Consider the following 17,200-nt stretch of genomic DNA (forward strand, 5'->3'; position numbering starts at 1 on the left):
CCCGAGAGCCGCCCCCCCCCCCCCCCCCCCCCCCCCTCGCTTCCCATTGGACGTCTCGCGCACTCTTCTGGGAGGAGCTTCGCTGGCACCAAAAAGGAGGAAAGAAACTGCCCCAAAAAGTCCTGCGTGGTGACGGATGTCCAAAGTTCAGAACTTTTTTAATTTGACTCCCATAGAGACGCGGGGATGGGGACGGCTTGAACGGCGGCTGAGATCCAGTTTCGTTCTTCTCCTTCTTCTTCTTTTTAAACTGAGCAGCGCGGAACTGTGATTTTGGGAGGAGGAACAAGTGGAGCTCTCTCCGTCTCTTGCGTATTTCTGGAGCTTTTATTTCCAAGCCCGAAGACAATGCAGGCTCGCTACTCCGTCTCCAGCCCCAACTCCCTCGGCGTCGTGCCCTACATCAGCAGCGACCCGAGCTACTACCGGGCCGCGGCCGGCGGGGGGTACACCGGGATGCCCGCGCCCATGAACATGTACTCCCACGCGGCCCATGACCAGTACCCCGCCAGCATGGCCCGGGCGTATGGACCGTACACCCCCCAACCCCAGCCCAAGGATATGGTCAAACCCCCTTATAGCTACATCGCGCTCATCACCATGGCTATCCAGAACTCGCCCGACAAGAAGGTGACCCTCAACGGGATTTACCAGTTTATCATGGAGAGGTTTCCATTTTACAGAGACAACAAGCAGGGCTGGCAGAACAGCATCAGGCACAATCTGTCGCTGAACGAGTGCTTCGTCAAGGTGCCCCGTGACGATAAGAAGCCCGGCAAGGGCAGCTACTGGACCCTGGACCCGGACTCTTACAACATGTTCGAAAACGGGAGCTTCCTGAGGAGGAGACGGCGGTTCAAAAAGAAGGACGTCGTGAAAGAGAAAGAAGAGCGGCTGCAGAAGGACATGCCGCCGAGGGGGCAAGGCCGCGAGCAGGAGCAGCCGGTGCAGGGCTCCAAGCCCGTGAGGATCCAGGATATTAAGACCGAGAACGGGACGGTCACGCCGCCGCAGTCCGACTCGCCCTCTTTGAGCGCGGTGCCCAAAATCGAGAGCCCGGACAGCAGCAGCAGCATGTCCAGCGGGAGCCCTCACAGCATCCCCTCCAACAGGTCCATCGGCATGGACGGCTCGGAGCACCACCAGCACCACGGGCAGGCCTCGACGCAGGGCTTCAGCGTGGACAACATCATGACGTCCCTCCGGGGGTCTCCGCAAGGTGCCACGGAGCTGGCCCCCAGCCTCAACGGCTCCGGCAGGACGGGTATAGCACCGGCTTTGTCCTTAAACTATTCTCCGAATCAGACGTCTGTCTATAGCTCACCGTGCAACCAGAGCGCCATGTCCACTACCTCCAACGGCACCTATCATTGCAACATGCAGGCCATGAGTTTGTACGCCGGGGACAGGTCTAGCCACTTGGCGCCGAGCACCTCCGTGGACGAAACGTTGCCAGATTACTCGGTGACCACCACCTCATCTCCCATGAGCCACGCTAATCTGAACTCGGTGCAGGAGGGCCACCATCCCCACCAAGGGAGGCTGACCTCATGGTACGGAGACCTGGGCCACTTGGGCGCAGCGTACCCGGCGCAGCAGCAGAACTTTCATTCGGTCAGAGAGATGTTTGAATCCCAAAGAATTGGCTTGAATAATTCACCGGTGAATGGGAATAACAGCTGTCAGATGTCGTTTCCACCGAGCCAACCCATCTATCGCACTTCGGGAGCGTTTGTGTATGACTGCAGCAAGTTCTGACCAAAAAAAATACAAAAAAATACAAATAGAAGAACAAATAGGCTCGTAATTTTCCTCACGGTGTTTGAACTCTTCCAAGTAAAATCTAACGTGTCCTCAAGCCCGCTCTCCTGCCGACACCATATGGACTAATATGAGACAGAACAACCCCCCCCCGAAAAAAAACAGAAAGACTCTGTTTTTTGCTCTCTAAACAACAGTGTTACTGCAAATAACACGTAAGTCTCTCTTCGCTTTTGTGACTTTCTGTGATATGTTAAATATGACAGTTTTCATGGACGTGTAAATTGCATATAGTAATTTATTTCTAAAAATGTAGCCAGATATTGTGGACCAAACACCCCAAAAGTGTTTCTAAATTGAATTGCCTTACTTGTCCAAACAATTGTTCCAATATAAAAATTAAGAAAAAGGAACGTGTATATCGCCGTATCATTTTAAAGATTCTTCATTTGTTGGAAAGTATGCTGAAGGATTTGTTTGTTTGTTTAATAAATTTTCATTTTATGTGAGTTAAAGTTACGCCTCGTTTCTTACAGACTCCCAGGATAGTGGTATTTTACATTTAGTCTGGCTCATGCTAGTTTTTTTGTAAAAGAAATAGGCCTCCTTAATAATCTGAATTTACGCTCTGGGATTTAGTTATTTTTTTAATTTATTTGATTCTGTGCGTTCCTCATAGTGCATTTGGCATCAACCAGAATTATTTGTAATACTTCCCTGGCATTTACTTACAAAATATATACATACACGCGTCAAAAAGAGAAACCGTCCGTAGTTTGGTCATTTTGACATTGAAAATAGCATGCACTGTTTGGGTTTGTGTTCCATTTAACATGACTTAAAGGGTGACTGAGATGATGCTGACCCGAGGCCTTCACCAGCCTCCACACAGCACCACTTTGTTTTGGATTGCGTTGTGTGTTTACTGGCGTATACCAGTGCTTACTTAATATCATACCACACATGCCAAAGATAGTCCCCGTTGTCACTTCACTTTTGGTGTTGAATTCTATTCGGCCTGACGTTCACCGTCATGACACATTCTGGTTTTTGTTTTTTTTGTTGGACATTTAATGCAACAAGGAGTATGTATTAAATCGGCCCATTATTCGAAATGTCAGATTGATGTTTATTTAATTTGGCAGTTTCCTCCTCAAATGTTGTTTATTTCAGTGACAATAATGAATGGGAAACTATTTATCTTAATAACGTTAAATGGTAACCCATACATTCCTTTGAAATAGGCTTTCTTATATTAACGGCAATTATTTATACACTTTTATTGTCCCGACGATCAAAGCAGGTTTTTAATTAATATTTTCTATTTATCTTTCATTTGTTCCAAATATGTATCAAGCAAACATTACAACAAATAGAAAGAAATATATTGAAATAATATTGCTTGGTGCGTGAGGTATGCCTAAAATTACGCGTGGCCACAGACCGTAAAAAGACAATGTCAATGATAACTATAATATTTTAGCTTTAATTTTTTTTAGCTTTAATAAAATTATAATAACAAAATGACCACTACTAGTAATAATGATAATACAATTATGAGTAATTATCAATTTGTTAATACTAAAAAATGTTAAAATATGATGACGACAATACTCATAATACTAATTATACCCATCATCATAACAATTATACTCGTCAATAGTTGGCACTTTTACCTTCCCAAGGGATGTGCTGAATTTCCTGTCGAACTTTTTGACAACAATACAAGATGCTTCGTGCATCTTTTTTCTCCCCTTTCAACAGAAACAACAGAGTGCAAGGCAACGTCCTGCACGCACTGACAGACCGAGTCGTAATTCAGTCCAAAACAAATAGAATGTCGATTCCGAGAGACTTTTCTGCAAAATAGAAATAGAAAGCTGGTTGGCTCAGTCCTCCTATTCCCCCCGGAGAGCGCACGCCAACAAGGCACATCAAAACAGAGCATTTTCAACTCAAATTAACTGGAGGCCACCTGCTTATCCCAGACTATACGGACCTCATTGGCAAGGCAGACAACAACAACAACAACAACAACATATATATATATATATATATAAATGCTGCTCTTTTGTCTTTCACAGCTCCCCGATTGCACCAACTATAATCAGGCTCATAAAAGTCGTTATACGTTCCTGAGTTGAGGCCTAATAAACAAACGTCGTGTTAGCCGAAAGATTGATTGCGCTCTCACAGAATAGAGCAGGTCAGGAAGGAATAAAATTCAATCAGAGAGCTGGAATCGTTTTTCATGAGACGGAAAAGGCAGAGAGGGAGACGGGGGTCAATGATGAGGATGTCGGCCGCCAGAGCACCATCAACAATACAACAGGACGTGGCGCGCGCGCACACACACACACAGAGCGGAAGAGACACACACGCACGGATAGAGAGACAGAAGGGGGCCGGGGGAGGGTGGGGGGGGTGTCTCCTTAACGTCGTAATATCCGATTTTTAAAGTTTTCATAAATTAAAGGTCCAATACACGAATACAGAAAATGGTCAAATAGCTTTTAACCGGTGAACTGATAATGAACCGATGCTGTAATTAACAATAAGCCTGCGGTTTTCCACATGGGTCCCGGGGGGCTTCATCCTACCCCAAGGGGTCCCTCAGCGAGATAGGCGCAAACTTAATTTCACTTTCATTTCCCTTCTCAGAAGGAGTGGGAAGGTTGTGTGTATTTCCTGTTACAGTTATGTGCACCTATGCGGTTGAGCTCGCTATTTCTCATCAAAAAGAGCAACTCAAATCAGATGTTACTGAAGGCCAAATCTCGTTAAACAGGCTCCCGTGTCTGTCTTGGGTCTACAGAAGACATTTGGAGACCCCTGTTTGACTCTGCTCTGCTTTTCCCTCAAACTTCCCAGCTACATTTCTGAAAAAATGCAAAGCTTCACTCACTGCTCTGCGCCAAATAACGAAAAAAAAGCGTTGGTCAATATTAGCTAAAATATCAAATCAGTGCATGGGGTTAAAAGCCAATATAGGAAATTAATTTATAATAGTTTCGTCTTTTTTGGTTGTTGTTTTTTTAAGCCAACATTTATTTAGACAAAAATGCAATGATTTAGAGCAAAATAAACAAATACCTAAACAGTCATATAATCTGAATTAAATTTGACATACTTGAGGGAGTTGGCCGAGTTTGTGGAAGTCAGGTCAAAGTTCGAGAACCGCCCATGAAAATAACCAACACGTTGTTTTTAAAGGTGTGGATGACGTGTCGACTGCATGTAGAACCAGCTTGATGGTCACAAAGAGCAGAGCCGTGAAGTCTAGTTTGACCCATTTGTTGTGGGTCACGTCAGCTGATGATGCACAAATCCAAATGGGAAACTCCCATTTACAAACCTTCAGTTTTGACACTATTGGCACCTCGTAAAAATAAAAACCAGAATACTTTGTAATTATTATTTCTGTTATTATTATTAATAATAATATTGATTGACGCGTTGAAGCCAAATGTGATGTATTTATTCATTTGATAGTGTGGTTGTGTACATGGCCGCACAGCAGGAGGAGGCGGGGGGGGGGGGGGGGGGACCTGTAAATGACCTGGAGCCCCCGCACGCAGCGCGCACCTGTGTACCGCTGAGTTACCGGCTCAGCGCGCAGTGGAAAATGCTGCCTTTTAAACTCTCGGTTCGAGCACAAGACCCGAATCTTCACGCGCCATCTGTTTCCAATTTTGGAGTCCGTTCCGACGCGGATTCTGTCCGCGCCGCAGCCAACCGAGGACTTCCAACACTTGTCTCTCACGAGGGGAAATAACGGCCGCTTTGGCTTCGTCTCCTCGTGTCTTTTTTTTTTATACACACAGCATATAGTGTTTTTTGTTTTTTTTAAAGACACGATTCACACGGTTCTGGTGCAAACAGGCAGAGCGATGAGGTGAACAAACACAGCTTTCCGGGGGAGGAATAGTGATCGGAGCAGCGGATTAAAGACGCAAGACTAAAAAAAAGTCCTGCAGAGCCGGTGGGTCGCTGGACGAGGAGGGGGAGGAGGGGGGTGGAGGGGGTCGTGGGGGGGGTATAATGGGGTACTGTGAAGTCAGGTCGACCTGCGAGTAACCCGACAGCCTTGGCGAGCCGGTTTACAAACGAACAGAGGTGCCTTCAAGTGACACAAAACCCGCCTCTCTGCCGCGCGGCCTGCGGTTACTGATTATAGCATCTTTTCAGGCGGCGCGCACTTGAATGCACCAATTATGCAGCTTTCCATACAGTATTTATTGTCAAGGGCAGTTGACGTTATTAATTTATTTTTGGAGGTCTCACGCTGGAGGACTTTGCCGACTTTGTTTTTAATCCGAATGGTCAGGTTGGAAATCAAACTTCACCTCGATGCTTATTGTGTGTTTAGTGGATTTTACGCCCATCATTTTTTTATTATTTGTTCTTAACTTTAGTACAAACCGTGGCTGCTGGTTCGTAGTAAAATAAACATAATTAAGTGGAGTTTAATAAAACAATTCGCGTAAAGTATAATAGCGATACGCGTCACGCAATGGGAATGTAAATTTACTACAGGAAATACAAAGGTCCAATTTAGATGCGTGCCAATAAAATACATCTTACTTAATTCCCAGCTTAACGTGGGTTTACACAGTCCTGATGGCAGGAGGCAAACAGAACCAACTTGAACTCTTTAACTTAAGAGGGCCACTTCAAAGCTGTCAGACTGCTGCCATTTGAGCCCCGGTAGCTGTTGTCTGTGTCTTTCGGGGGTCTCATCTCATTTAATGGTGCCACGAATACATCCACAGCAGCTTTCTGTTGCTATAAGACTCAGGAAAGAAGCTGGTTGTTGTATATGGAATACGTGATAAAATGTTTTAGTGGCTAACTGAATAATTATTGTTATTGAACATCCAAATACTACAAAATAGTTTTTAGTTCTAAAAGAGATCAAATAAAGGCAATGAAAACAAAGGTGCTAAAAAATTCTATTACTCAATTATCAAAAGAAAAAAGAGGCTGAAGATAATACAGATAATACAGTGCTGCACATGTGACATAATTTCCCCTTAAATACAAATATATTTTTCATGAATATTATATCCTTCCCGCTTGTATTTAGCTGGCAACGTCAAATGGATATTTAACAAACTCTCCTTGTTGCCATAGAGAAGTGTGTCGTGCATCAAAAGAGGAGACGGTTCCGGAGCGACCTCTCAATTCAAAGTATACTTAAGTCTGCCCATGCAAGGGAGAAAAGATCGTCACAGCAACCAAAGGCAAAGCAAGAGGAAGAATTGAGCTGCAGTGTAAATTACATATTTCCTTTAAAATTAAAAAAAAGGTTGCTTCACATGAGCATGGACTGAGGACCTTTTGTCTGCGTGTGGCGTAGTCGTGTGCTCCTGAATGCAGAGCGGACAATTGCGATCGGATGTTTTTTAAAAATTCTTCTTCTTGAAACATAATTTCCAAACTACTTGTGATATCTTTTTTCTCCTATAATTTCAGGTGGCAGCAGGGATTGTGGATTAAAAAACAGGACAATGTTGACAAAAGGGACATCCAATTTATTGCAACTTATTCATTAACCAGTGCATGCTGTTTTTTGTTAAAAAAAGGATCAGTGACGATGATCAGGTTGTCAATCAAAGGGGTCAGTAGGTCATGAAAATGATGTGAATAAAAAGTGCTTAACATTCAAATCAGTCAGTCTTTTTTTATCCTTTACGATGTCGGTGACAGAGTTGGTAGATCATGATTAGATAAATGAGGGTCCGAGGTGTGAACACAAAATTCAATCAACCACAACTTATTGATGGTGTGCTTTAAATTGTAGAATCAATGGAAAACTCACTTTTTAGGATTCTCCGATATCTCTGATTACACTGGTTGGCATGATTCCTTTTTCCAACTCAAAATTACGATCGGGTTCTTAATCATGTCAACACACTCAGCTCCCTGCACAACGATTGCGGTTCGCAGTCTCATCCAACGGAGCTTCTGAAAGACCAAACAGGAAGAAACAAGGACCACGTGGGGACCTGAAGGCATGCTTTGTTTTTTTGAGGGACAGTCTTGCACTCATTCATTCCCCATGTTTCATGCAGTTCGTGAGCAGTTCCTGCAACAAGAATAGCAGGAAGCAGGGATTTGATCTGCAATCCCTGAACACCACCACAACAACAACAACAACAGCAACAACGCACACAAATAACACAAGGCGATGGAGTATTTCAATGCAGAATAAGGTGTGAAGTGAAACACAGGCAGGGAAAGCAAGCTGACAGGGAGCTGAGCTAACCACTGTTACATCATACCCGAGGAATCATCACAAGGATCCTCTCTGCAGTACCGGAATAAAATAAAATAAAATATACTGAAAAATTAGTTTGTCATGTACGTGTTTTCCAACCAACATACGAGAAGCACAACACGTCTTTTTTCAGGCTGAAATCTATCCGAAATGTCAGCTGTCGGAGCTTGTGTCAATGGACAATCTAACCTTTGACTTCCAAGAGGAAAACTATTCCTCCCTACGGCCTTTGACAGGGACCCATTGTTTACTCTTCAGCCAGTTAACTAAAGTTACTTAAGTCGTCCTTTCAGCGTTTTCATGCTTGGTTGCATCGTAAACAGCGTTCAAACACAGAGGAGGAGAAAGTCAAGGAGGAGAGTTTGTTGACAGCACAGAAATGCAGAAAGAATGAAGGATTGAGAACAACGCCAGTTAGTAGAAGACCACCTCAACGCCACATTACACCTTAAGAGAAGGGCAGCGATGCAGTTTGAAGATTTCTGTGTACCTTGTTGGAAAATATTTTCTTTAAAGCTAAATAATTTGTATAAATGTGTGGAAGCTAAAAGCTTTCTGTGAACTTCTGGGAAAAGCAATTTAAAAATGAGCTAATATCTAGTAGTAGAAGCACGTATCTAACACTTGTCACATTGTCGAACCAACCCAAACACCAGATAGGACTTAACATTTACAACAACTTCCCATAAAACCCGTTTCCTCGTGTATTTCTGTGAGGGGTGCAGGTGTGAGGTCTTCTCCGTCTGGTGAGAGGCAGCCAGATGGTGTTTGTGTGTGATGGCGAGCCGCGGCGATACAGCGGTGGTTCCTTTCACAGATCAGCACCCATATCTCTGTTCCATCTCCAGGCTCTCGGCTCATATAAACATCCCCCAGTTCATGGGCCTCTGATGTTTTCGCCATTGTGTTTACAGTGAGAAGTCAGGCAAGTACGCGAACTTTAAGACAAAGAGAACAAGGAGGAACGATAGACTGTGAGGCTTGGATTTGTTAAAGTGAAAACCTTGTAAATAAAAAAATTAAAAAAATTCTTTAAAAAACTTTGGAAATAAAGTGTGCTTTTTTTCAACCAAACAGACGGCATTGACAGTCACGTTGCTTCAGGGCATTAGCCCGATGTTCCCTTTCTATGTCTATCCCTGGTAAACATATCTCCTGATGGGTTTAAACAAACCGCCACAAAGCCTGTGAAGGATTTTAAGTACGCTACACACCCTCGGTCTCCACATGCAGTAGGAAACATGTTCAATTACACAGATTCAGCATGAACATGGGCGGACCCCACACAGGAAAAAAAGTGAGTCATGTTTCAGCGTTTGGAGCCCACGACAACCGAAGTGAAAGAGTTCAGGAAAAGTGGAACGCACACACACACACACACAAATTCTGACCAAAAAGTTCAATTGTCTTCGCCATGGAGCAAATGAGATGAAGCGATCTCTTCTGGTAATAGAGCTTTGTCTGAAATTAATCTCGCATGCACATTTCCAATCAACCCCGTGCGATGCCATGACTCCAACATCAAAGCAGGCTCAAAGCAATTCTGTCCTGCCTTCTCCTTTTAAACTGCCTGTTTTTAACAGCAAAAAAAAGAAGAAAAATCCCCCTAACATCAAAGAGGGACTTTGAGAAAGTAATTTAGCCTTATCTTAATTGAGCTGCAATTTTAATAATGACCTTACACATTGGGGCCGAGGAGGAGCTGCAGGCTGCAGGACGAGCGGCTGGCGTCCCTGCTCTCTGCTCCGCTGCTGCACTCTTTAATCTCAGCTGCAGACATGTCACCGGCCAGTGAGTTATGATGACCTAATGTTTTGTTTACTTCATGCTCATAACACGCGGGCGGATCGCACGGGCCGCGGCGTGCAGGGAAAACTTGAAAGCGTTGGAGCTTTCAGGGCAGCAGTCGCCAGTAGTTTTGCAGAAATAAACAGCTCTGAACTTCAGCCACCTGGCACAGCACCACTTTCAAATTGCGGGCCGGGGCTGCCGACCACTCAGACGTTCACATAAATCCCAGGCTATGTGTTTCATTGGCTGTCATGAGGCAACCATCAGTCTGTAATGGGGAGGTAACACACTTGATTTAACCTCTAGATAAACGCTTTGACCTCTCTGTTCCATGCACTTTCTCAATAATTGTCTTTGCCTTTGCCATACGAGAGGGCAAACACATGGAGTCTGACAACCCCCTGACAGTAAGGTCAAGAGTCCAGTACCACAGTCCACTTTTAAGCATCTTTCACTTGGCTACTGTTGGCGGTTTAGAGGTCCAAGTGAAACAATTGGGAGCGACTGAAAATACTCAAGGTTACAGGTAAATAATATGATATATGATATGTAATATGATTGTTCAGCCCTATTGGTCTTTCTTGGTACATTATCTGATATGATAGTTGCTTAAGTGACATTTCTCTGGAAGCAAAGACATGTCTGTGGAGGGGTGGTACATATAAGCAGCCATCTAATCCAAGCAAAATGACTTGGAAAAAAGGTTTATGGCTTTGGATACTACTACAGCCGATGTGCCCACATGCGCTTATTCATTGTTTCTACTGCTGACCAATAATATTGCTGCTGGGAACTGACCTACAAGGGGCCTGAGGTCAAATTGAATGACAAACACTCCATTTGGGTAAAAAGAGATTAGATATACTCAAAGAGTTGATAGTAACAGAGTGTGTTTTGGTACAGATTACATTTAGACATTTATAGGCTATGGTCATGAGAAAAATAAGTTGTAATAATACACTTCAGAACAAAATATTTAAACGCTGGAGAGAAGTAACGAGAGGAGAGATGAGATCCATCAACAAGTTGCCTGTAGCCAAATCGTACCCAATCTGTTAAAGTGTTTAATTTGAAGTGTTTGTCAGGGTTAAAAACAGTGCCCAGAGGTCATGCCCACATCTACAAAAGACGGAGATGTCTATTTTGTAAATATTTTGCTCCTTCCCTGTCTGGCCATTCAAAATCCAATTTGAAAATCCCATCAGATAGGCATTTCCTCCTCCTGCTGCAGCAGCCGGAGCAGGCGACTGCTACATTCTTATCTTATCGGCGGCAACAATCTTGCATCTCGTCGTGCCCAAACAGGGAGAAACAGAATCATATCAAAAGTGGTAATTTAGCTCCCACCTCCGCCACCAATAATGCACATTCTGAAACTACAACGCAGCCTCTTCAGTCATCGGCTCGGATTGGATATTGGCTTCTTGTCAAGCAAAAGAGTAAAAAGGAAAAACCCTCTTCTTGCACTTAATACTCCCCCGGCTTTCCCTTCTTTTCCTTCTCTCCTGGCAGCGTGACATGCATGATAAGAGCGCCGAAGCAAACTGCGAGCTCTGTCTGGACTGTACAGGAAGTGCAAAGGGATTCAGTGGTGCTGTCAATCAACAACAGCTCTGCTGCCTTCAGGAGCGAGAACAATGGCCAGAGGCACGACTGGCACTGGGGAAACTAAGTCAGCCTGCAATCTCACAAGCACAGAAAAGATAAAGTTAAGAGGAAAAGGAAAGTAAGTTATCCAAAAATTACATTCACTTGCATGTACGTGGCTCAGGCACATATAGATGCACCTCTGTTTTAAAAAACATAACAAGTTATTATCACAATCAAGATTACAATCCCTGTGGGTCGGAGTTAAGAGATTTGGTTGGGAAGTACACACCATAAGCTAAACTAAGCTAAGCTAAGCTAAGCTACCATTAGCTCCATGGGTGCGTTGACACTCACAACACTCACCTTTTGAATTTTAACTGGTAGAAATGTTTAAAAAATGAATATTTGGCATCCTTATCCCGCTCTTGATATATAAGGTGTCCATGCAAGTCAGAATCTCCACCAGTTGATGATATAAGCAGATGCAAACAAAGGAAAAAAACAGTGAAGTTTCTCTGTTGTGGCTGTTTGCAAAATTCATCTAAACTACTTTGAGGACCATCCTACTAGGAGCAGTAGTTCACAAACGTTATCTGTGTCGTAGCTTCGTTGTTTTGAATTAATTGTAATTATAACATATAAACTTTATAAAATACTTGTTTTTCCTTCTAAAAAGGGTTTTATTATCTTGGTTTTCCATCTTAAAATAGCAATAATACTAACTTAATTTCTGCAAACACTTAGAGGTGTGCTCGTTTTTGTGAACGATGCTTTTTAAAAATGTAACCCTATAAACTGCTGTATTTAGCTAATGATGGGTTTCATGGGTGTTAAAGCAGGAAAAATACATCTTTGTTCCACTCTTCAGAGCCACAATAGCCAATCTTATTTGAGACGCATGCACAATGTTCCTGCGAGTGGAGGAAGTTTACATGTAGCGTGTGTGGCTGCTAAGCTGTGATCAATCAATGGAAGATCACTTTTCTTGTGAAGGGTCAAGTATCACATTGAGACCTCACACATTCATCCAACCTGGGACATTTTTATGGGTCTTATACACATTTTAGTTAAAAAACAGACATCCCTACCATGGCAGTCTTTAAACAGAAAAGGACATCTAACCCCAATCACCCATTGCCAAATAAAGGCAAGATACACAAGGAAAACAAACAAAGCCCAGAGTCTTGTTACTGTAAAGCCACGTCATACATTACTGCGGAGGAAACGTGTGTCACTGCCAACACAAATACATTCTATCCCTTACTTACCTTATTGCACATACTGGGGATTAACGTATTATCAATAATACAGTAAAACACCTCAGAGCAGCTGTAGCGACGATATATCTAATTGCTTCTGTACAGAAATGTATTCAGGCTTCTGAAACATGTGGGTTGGTGATGGCTAAAATCCCCCAAAGTCAAGGAAAGTAGGGAACACCCATCTACCACCACTCTGACACACACACACACGCCATCTGTCCAAGACAGGACACAGCGCATCCTTTAGCTGACACTTACTGGAGGGGAAGTCGGGCCTTGAGGCTGTTGTATGACATCAGCACAGCAAACGTGACACCATTTATCATCGCCCACCGAACATGGAGACATTCATAACATCCTGACAGGAAGATCTTGTGGAAAGTAATCACTTTGGGCTTTGATAACGACTTGGTTCCTTCTTCTGCTGCTCATTTGGACGGCCTCCTGCTCTCCTCTGCGATTCTTTTTCCCTCACCGTCGTTAATCTTTCATGCTTTGAACGTGACATGTCTGTTTCATTGTGTTTCCGTTCTCATAAATGCCCTGTATCATAAATGCGTGTTCTGTCTGTGATTGATCACAGTGGGAAGAAAGCTACTTGGTCGAGACAAAAAGTTATGGAGCTCTTAAGATGATCATATTCCATACAGTTTGATATCCATACGCCGTAGTAGAAAGTTTAGATGACCAAATCTTTCCAGAGCACAATCATTGGAGTCCAAAGGTTAGTTATTCCTTTCCCGTGAGGAAAAGTTTTTCAGAGTTTTTCGCAGCTCTTTGTAACCGACCTGCTCTGACTTTTGGTCTCCCTTTTGTGCTGGCGGTGAGAGCTTTTGTCATATGTCAGAGGAGCATGGACGGCAGCCAAGCCAAGCTGTCTGTGGGTCTTCCTATTTTGACACCCTAAAGCACCTGCCCTCACTGGAGCATGGCAGGGAACGTCGCGGAGAGAACAATAGAGAAAGGGCCTCTTTCCACCCACTCGGTCCCATCCAGCGCCGACTGCCTGTCACTCAGGTCCATTAAAGGTCCGTGTAGCTCGCCGGCCTCCAACCCTCAGGAGGACACGCCCTAATGGACACGGCCAGTTTTTACACTCACTTTTTCCTCGCCTGCATCTCTCCTTTTCCCCTCAAAGGTCGTAAGGTGGGCGGGGAGTATCTCAGAAGGAAATGCCTGAGCGCAAAAGGAGGGGCCTGTGCCCCCCCCCCCCCCCCCCCGTCCCCTTACTGTGAGCGTAGCCGTGGGTTTTATCGTCCTTATGTAATAAAGTGCTGATAACAAGATCTTTTTTTTCTTGACAAAAACCTGATGACTTAAATTCAGTTGGTGACACACAGAGAAACATTCCAAGTGCAAATGGATCGCTCGTAAAATCAATAACATAGATACTATTGTTTGATGATACTATATGGTATTATTATAATATTATTATTTGGTATTATTGAGCTTTAGTCAACACAAGAAAAATACAAGAGCTCAATATATATAGATAGCTGTCTGGATAAGACTTAGAGTTCAGGTGTTGAGACAAGTACAGTTTAGCATCTTAGCTTAATATAATAGAACGGAATAAATAAGATGTGAAATAAAAGGTTATGGGTATGAAAGCACTGCAGGTATGTATAACATATATAGTAAACTGTTACTATAAGTCACACTAACCATAGAACATAATATATGTATATATACATAGTCTTGTATGATATCACTTTATCAAATTGCTTACTTGTCATTTTATTCTTCTTTTCTTTCTGAAGAATAACGTTTTGAAAAAAAGGTAATTATTTTCTCCTTCCACCTCTTTGTGTAGTGTTTGTTTACATGACCCGGTGTTACCTTGTGTGTTTCAGTAAAGTACCTCACTTCAAAAGTAAACCTGTACTCGGAGTCGGATAATAATTCATTGTGCATTTAAAGTGATGTTGAGATAGAACACGGGGAAATATGGCAGCTGGCAGCTGTAATTCTTTTGCATCTGGAGTTACTAATTACTTTGGAAAAGTAGAGATTCTTTGAATTTCGTTTGGACGTTTTTCACATTAAATATAACCGCCATCAATAAACAAAGTTGCCTGAAATAACCCCACTTTATTAAATATTGCCAAAAATCTCAGTGAATTGCTACTTGAAAGAACTTTTCACGTGGTTCTAAAATCATGATTCAAACTGCAAATAGATGTTCTTCTCACCTTGTACCAGTAATAATCTCTCCCATCCATTACACCACTATAGAGAACCGCAACAAGCGCATAAGCAGAGGCATGCACACAAGAAAGTATGCAAACCCCTGACATTCCAACCCCTAGCCTGGGTGCAAGAAATGATTTAAGGGTCTTCATCTTGATAAATGCATACCTTCACTTTAGGAAAATGAAGGGCCGCAAGAAAGGAAATACGAGGCACCTGAAGCAGTGGAACTAAGGAGGCAGGCCGTAGTGGCGATTCTTCATGCAGCACCTCGTTCGTCTCTGGCGTCGCGAAGACAGATGAATCTCTTTTTTTATGGCATCTCCATCATCGTGCGCAGGAGTAAGGGCGTTCGCTGCCATGGCGATGACGACTCACCCGCATCCCCGCGCCGAACAGGTCTGAAATATCGGGGGTTATGTTTGACTGCGCGCCCTGCGCATCCATCAAGACCACATATGAAAGGACTGTATGATTCATGTGCAGCATGTAAAGCACATTCAAAAATATTTATTCATATGTATCACTCATGGATAGAACTGTGGATGAAATCAACACAAAGCACGTCAAGAGCCACCAGGTTCACCAAAGTATTGAACCGCTCCTTAAAAAGAGTATCATAGACCATTTGTAGACTCACAAAAGATTAACGGATGAAAACTAAAGCGGCAATGTAAATGTTCTTGTCATGTCTGGGATTACACCTACGGGATGAATGGCTAACCTCTGCTGTTATCTTATTCTCCCCTTTTAGCAGCTGAATCACATCAATATCCTTTTTTTTTGCCCCTTCCAAAGAAAGTAAAGCATGTGAAGTAACTCCTCCAATGATCTACTGACAGCCCGAGGCAAGCTTCAACCACGATGCTTTCTATCATCGAGCCACAGCTCCCCTGTCAATCACCTTATTGGCTGCAGTGACGTCTTGTAAAAAAGATGACGAAAAAAAAAAAAAAAAAATTGTTCCCTTGTCTTTATGTCTAGTTCCTTAATATGAAAAAAAGAATATACCGGTAGATATATATATAGTTTTGTATAAGTTATTATTCAATCTCTGCAATACATAAACTCCAGTCAGCACAGATGTTTGTGTTATTCAGTTTTTTCCTTCCTCGAGATCAAATTGCTTTTGAACTTGCTCAAGTACAAGAAGTTGAAGGAAAAGGCAGCCGGATTATTTGCAGGTTGAAAGTATTATGAAGCAGTATTAAAACACAATTGTTCCAGATGCTAAGATAATGTCAAGATAAGCTATTTCATCAGGAGAAATTATAAATAGGCTCATAATTATGCATCACATCAAAAAGTTATTTCAGCTCATCTGATTATACTGAAGTCATTTCATTTGTTAACTGAAAACTCATAAAGAAATGAGCTCTTCTTTCTGATTGAGGTCAACACAAGTTCAAAAAACATCTGATAATAAACTAAAAAAGTAAACTAAAATAACTAGAATAGCCGAGTGGAACAGAGATCATCTGCAAACTACGTGAGCTGAGGAGATGATAGCAGGTCGCCTGCTTTGTCCACGGCAGCTGTCAGCCTTGGCTCGTGGTTCCCTTCTCTGGGTCAGAGGTCATCCAGCTGTGCCCCCCCCCCCCCTCCCCTCGTTCTTCCCCCTGACACAGCAGATGTGGTTGGACCACCATGGCGAGGGCCCTGACCACATCTGGCTCTGATTACAGCCAGACAATCCAGCTTTATCAGCTCCATCCACTTTGCTGAGCGCTACACTTATTCTCTCAGAGGTGATGTGTGACACATTCTCAACTCACCAATACCAGCTTTACGGGGTGATTTATACAGGGAACAAAACTCACGTTATAGGCTGTTGAAGTTCTGTTTTGCTTGCATACAGCGCACAAAACCTGACTTGTTATATTTACAATGGCCATAATTAAGATGTCTTATCTACCTGCATGATAAACCACTTTGTTCTCTTGCCCTTTATTATTTCCTCTTACTAAATCACATACGACTGAACTCCCATCAGTTTGTCACCTATATTTAGCCCGTCTTTAAAAATATTAGCCTCTACAGGAACATGTCCATTCAAATTAACGAAAGAGGTCACACACAGTATTTTGTAGATGGGTACGAATCACCTTCACTTGATGGGATGAGAAATATGTCACACTTGTAGATTTGAGTGGGCGTAGTGTTGCATACACGGATGCCAGGCAGCAGTTTATTTACCCAGGGTGCCTTTGCTTTCATCTCCACCCATTTGCCAATGAAACCTCCGAAGCTCGTAGTTCCTGTGGTTACGTCGACATGTCTGAAATCTCTTCAAACAAACATTTGACGGATGAGACGGAATTCAAAA

The 17,200-nt window shown here is 43.0% G+C and overlaps 1 protein-coding gene across 1 annotated transcript; it reads left to right on the forward strand.

Annotated features, from left to right (window-relative positions):
- The first annotated feature begins 54 nt into the window (after positions 1-54).
- LOC120816439 (forkhead box C1-A) lies at positions 55-2,276 on the forward strand. The gene has a single exon (XM_040172042.2). The coding sequence runs from the start codon at positions 349-351 to the stop codon at positions 1,756-1,758; it is 1,410 nt and encodes a 469-aa protein (XP_040027976.1). The 5' UTR covers positions 55-348; the 3' UTR covers positions 1,759-2,276.
- The last annotated feature ends 14,924 nt before the right edge of the window (positions 2,277-17,200 follow it).

The sequence above is a fragment of the Gasterosteus aculeatus genome, chromosome 3 (genome assembly GCF_964276395.1).
Source record: "Gasterosteus aculeatus chromosome 3, fGasAcu3.hap1.1, whole genome shotgun sequence".
NCBI lineage: Eukaryota > Metazoa > Chordata > Actinopteri > Perciformes > Gasterosteidae > Gasterosteus > Gasterosteus aculeatus.

Coding starts and splice junctions, on each gene's coding strand:
- LOC120816439 (XM_040172042.2), top strand. CDS start 349: ATGCAGGCTCGCTACTCCGTCTCCAGCCCCAACTCCCTCGGCGTCGTG.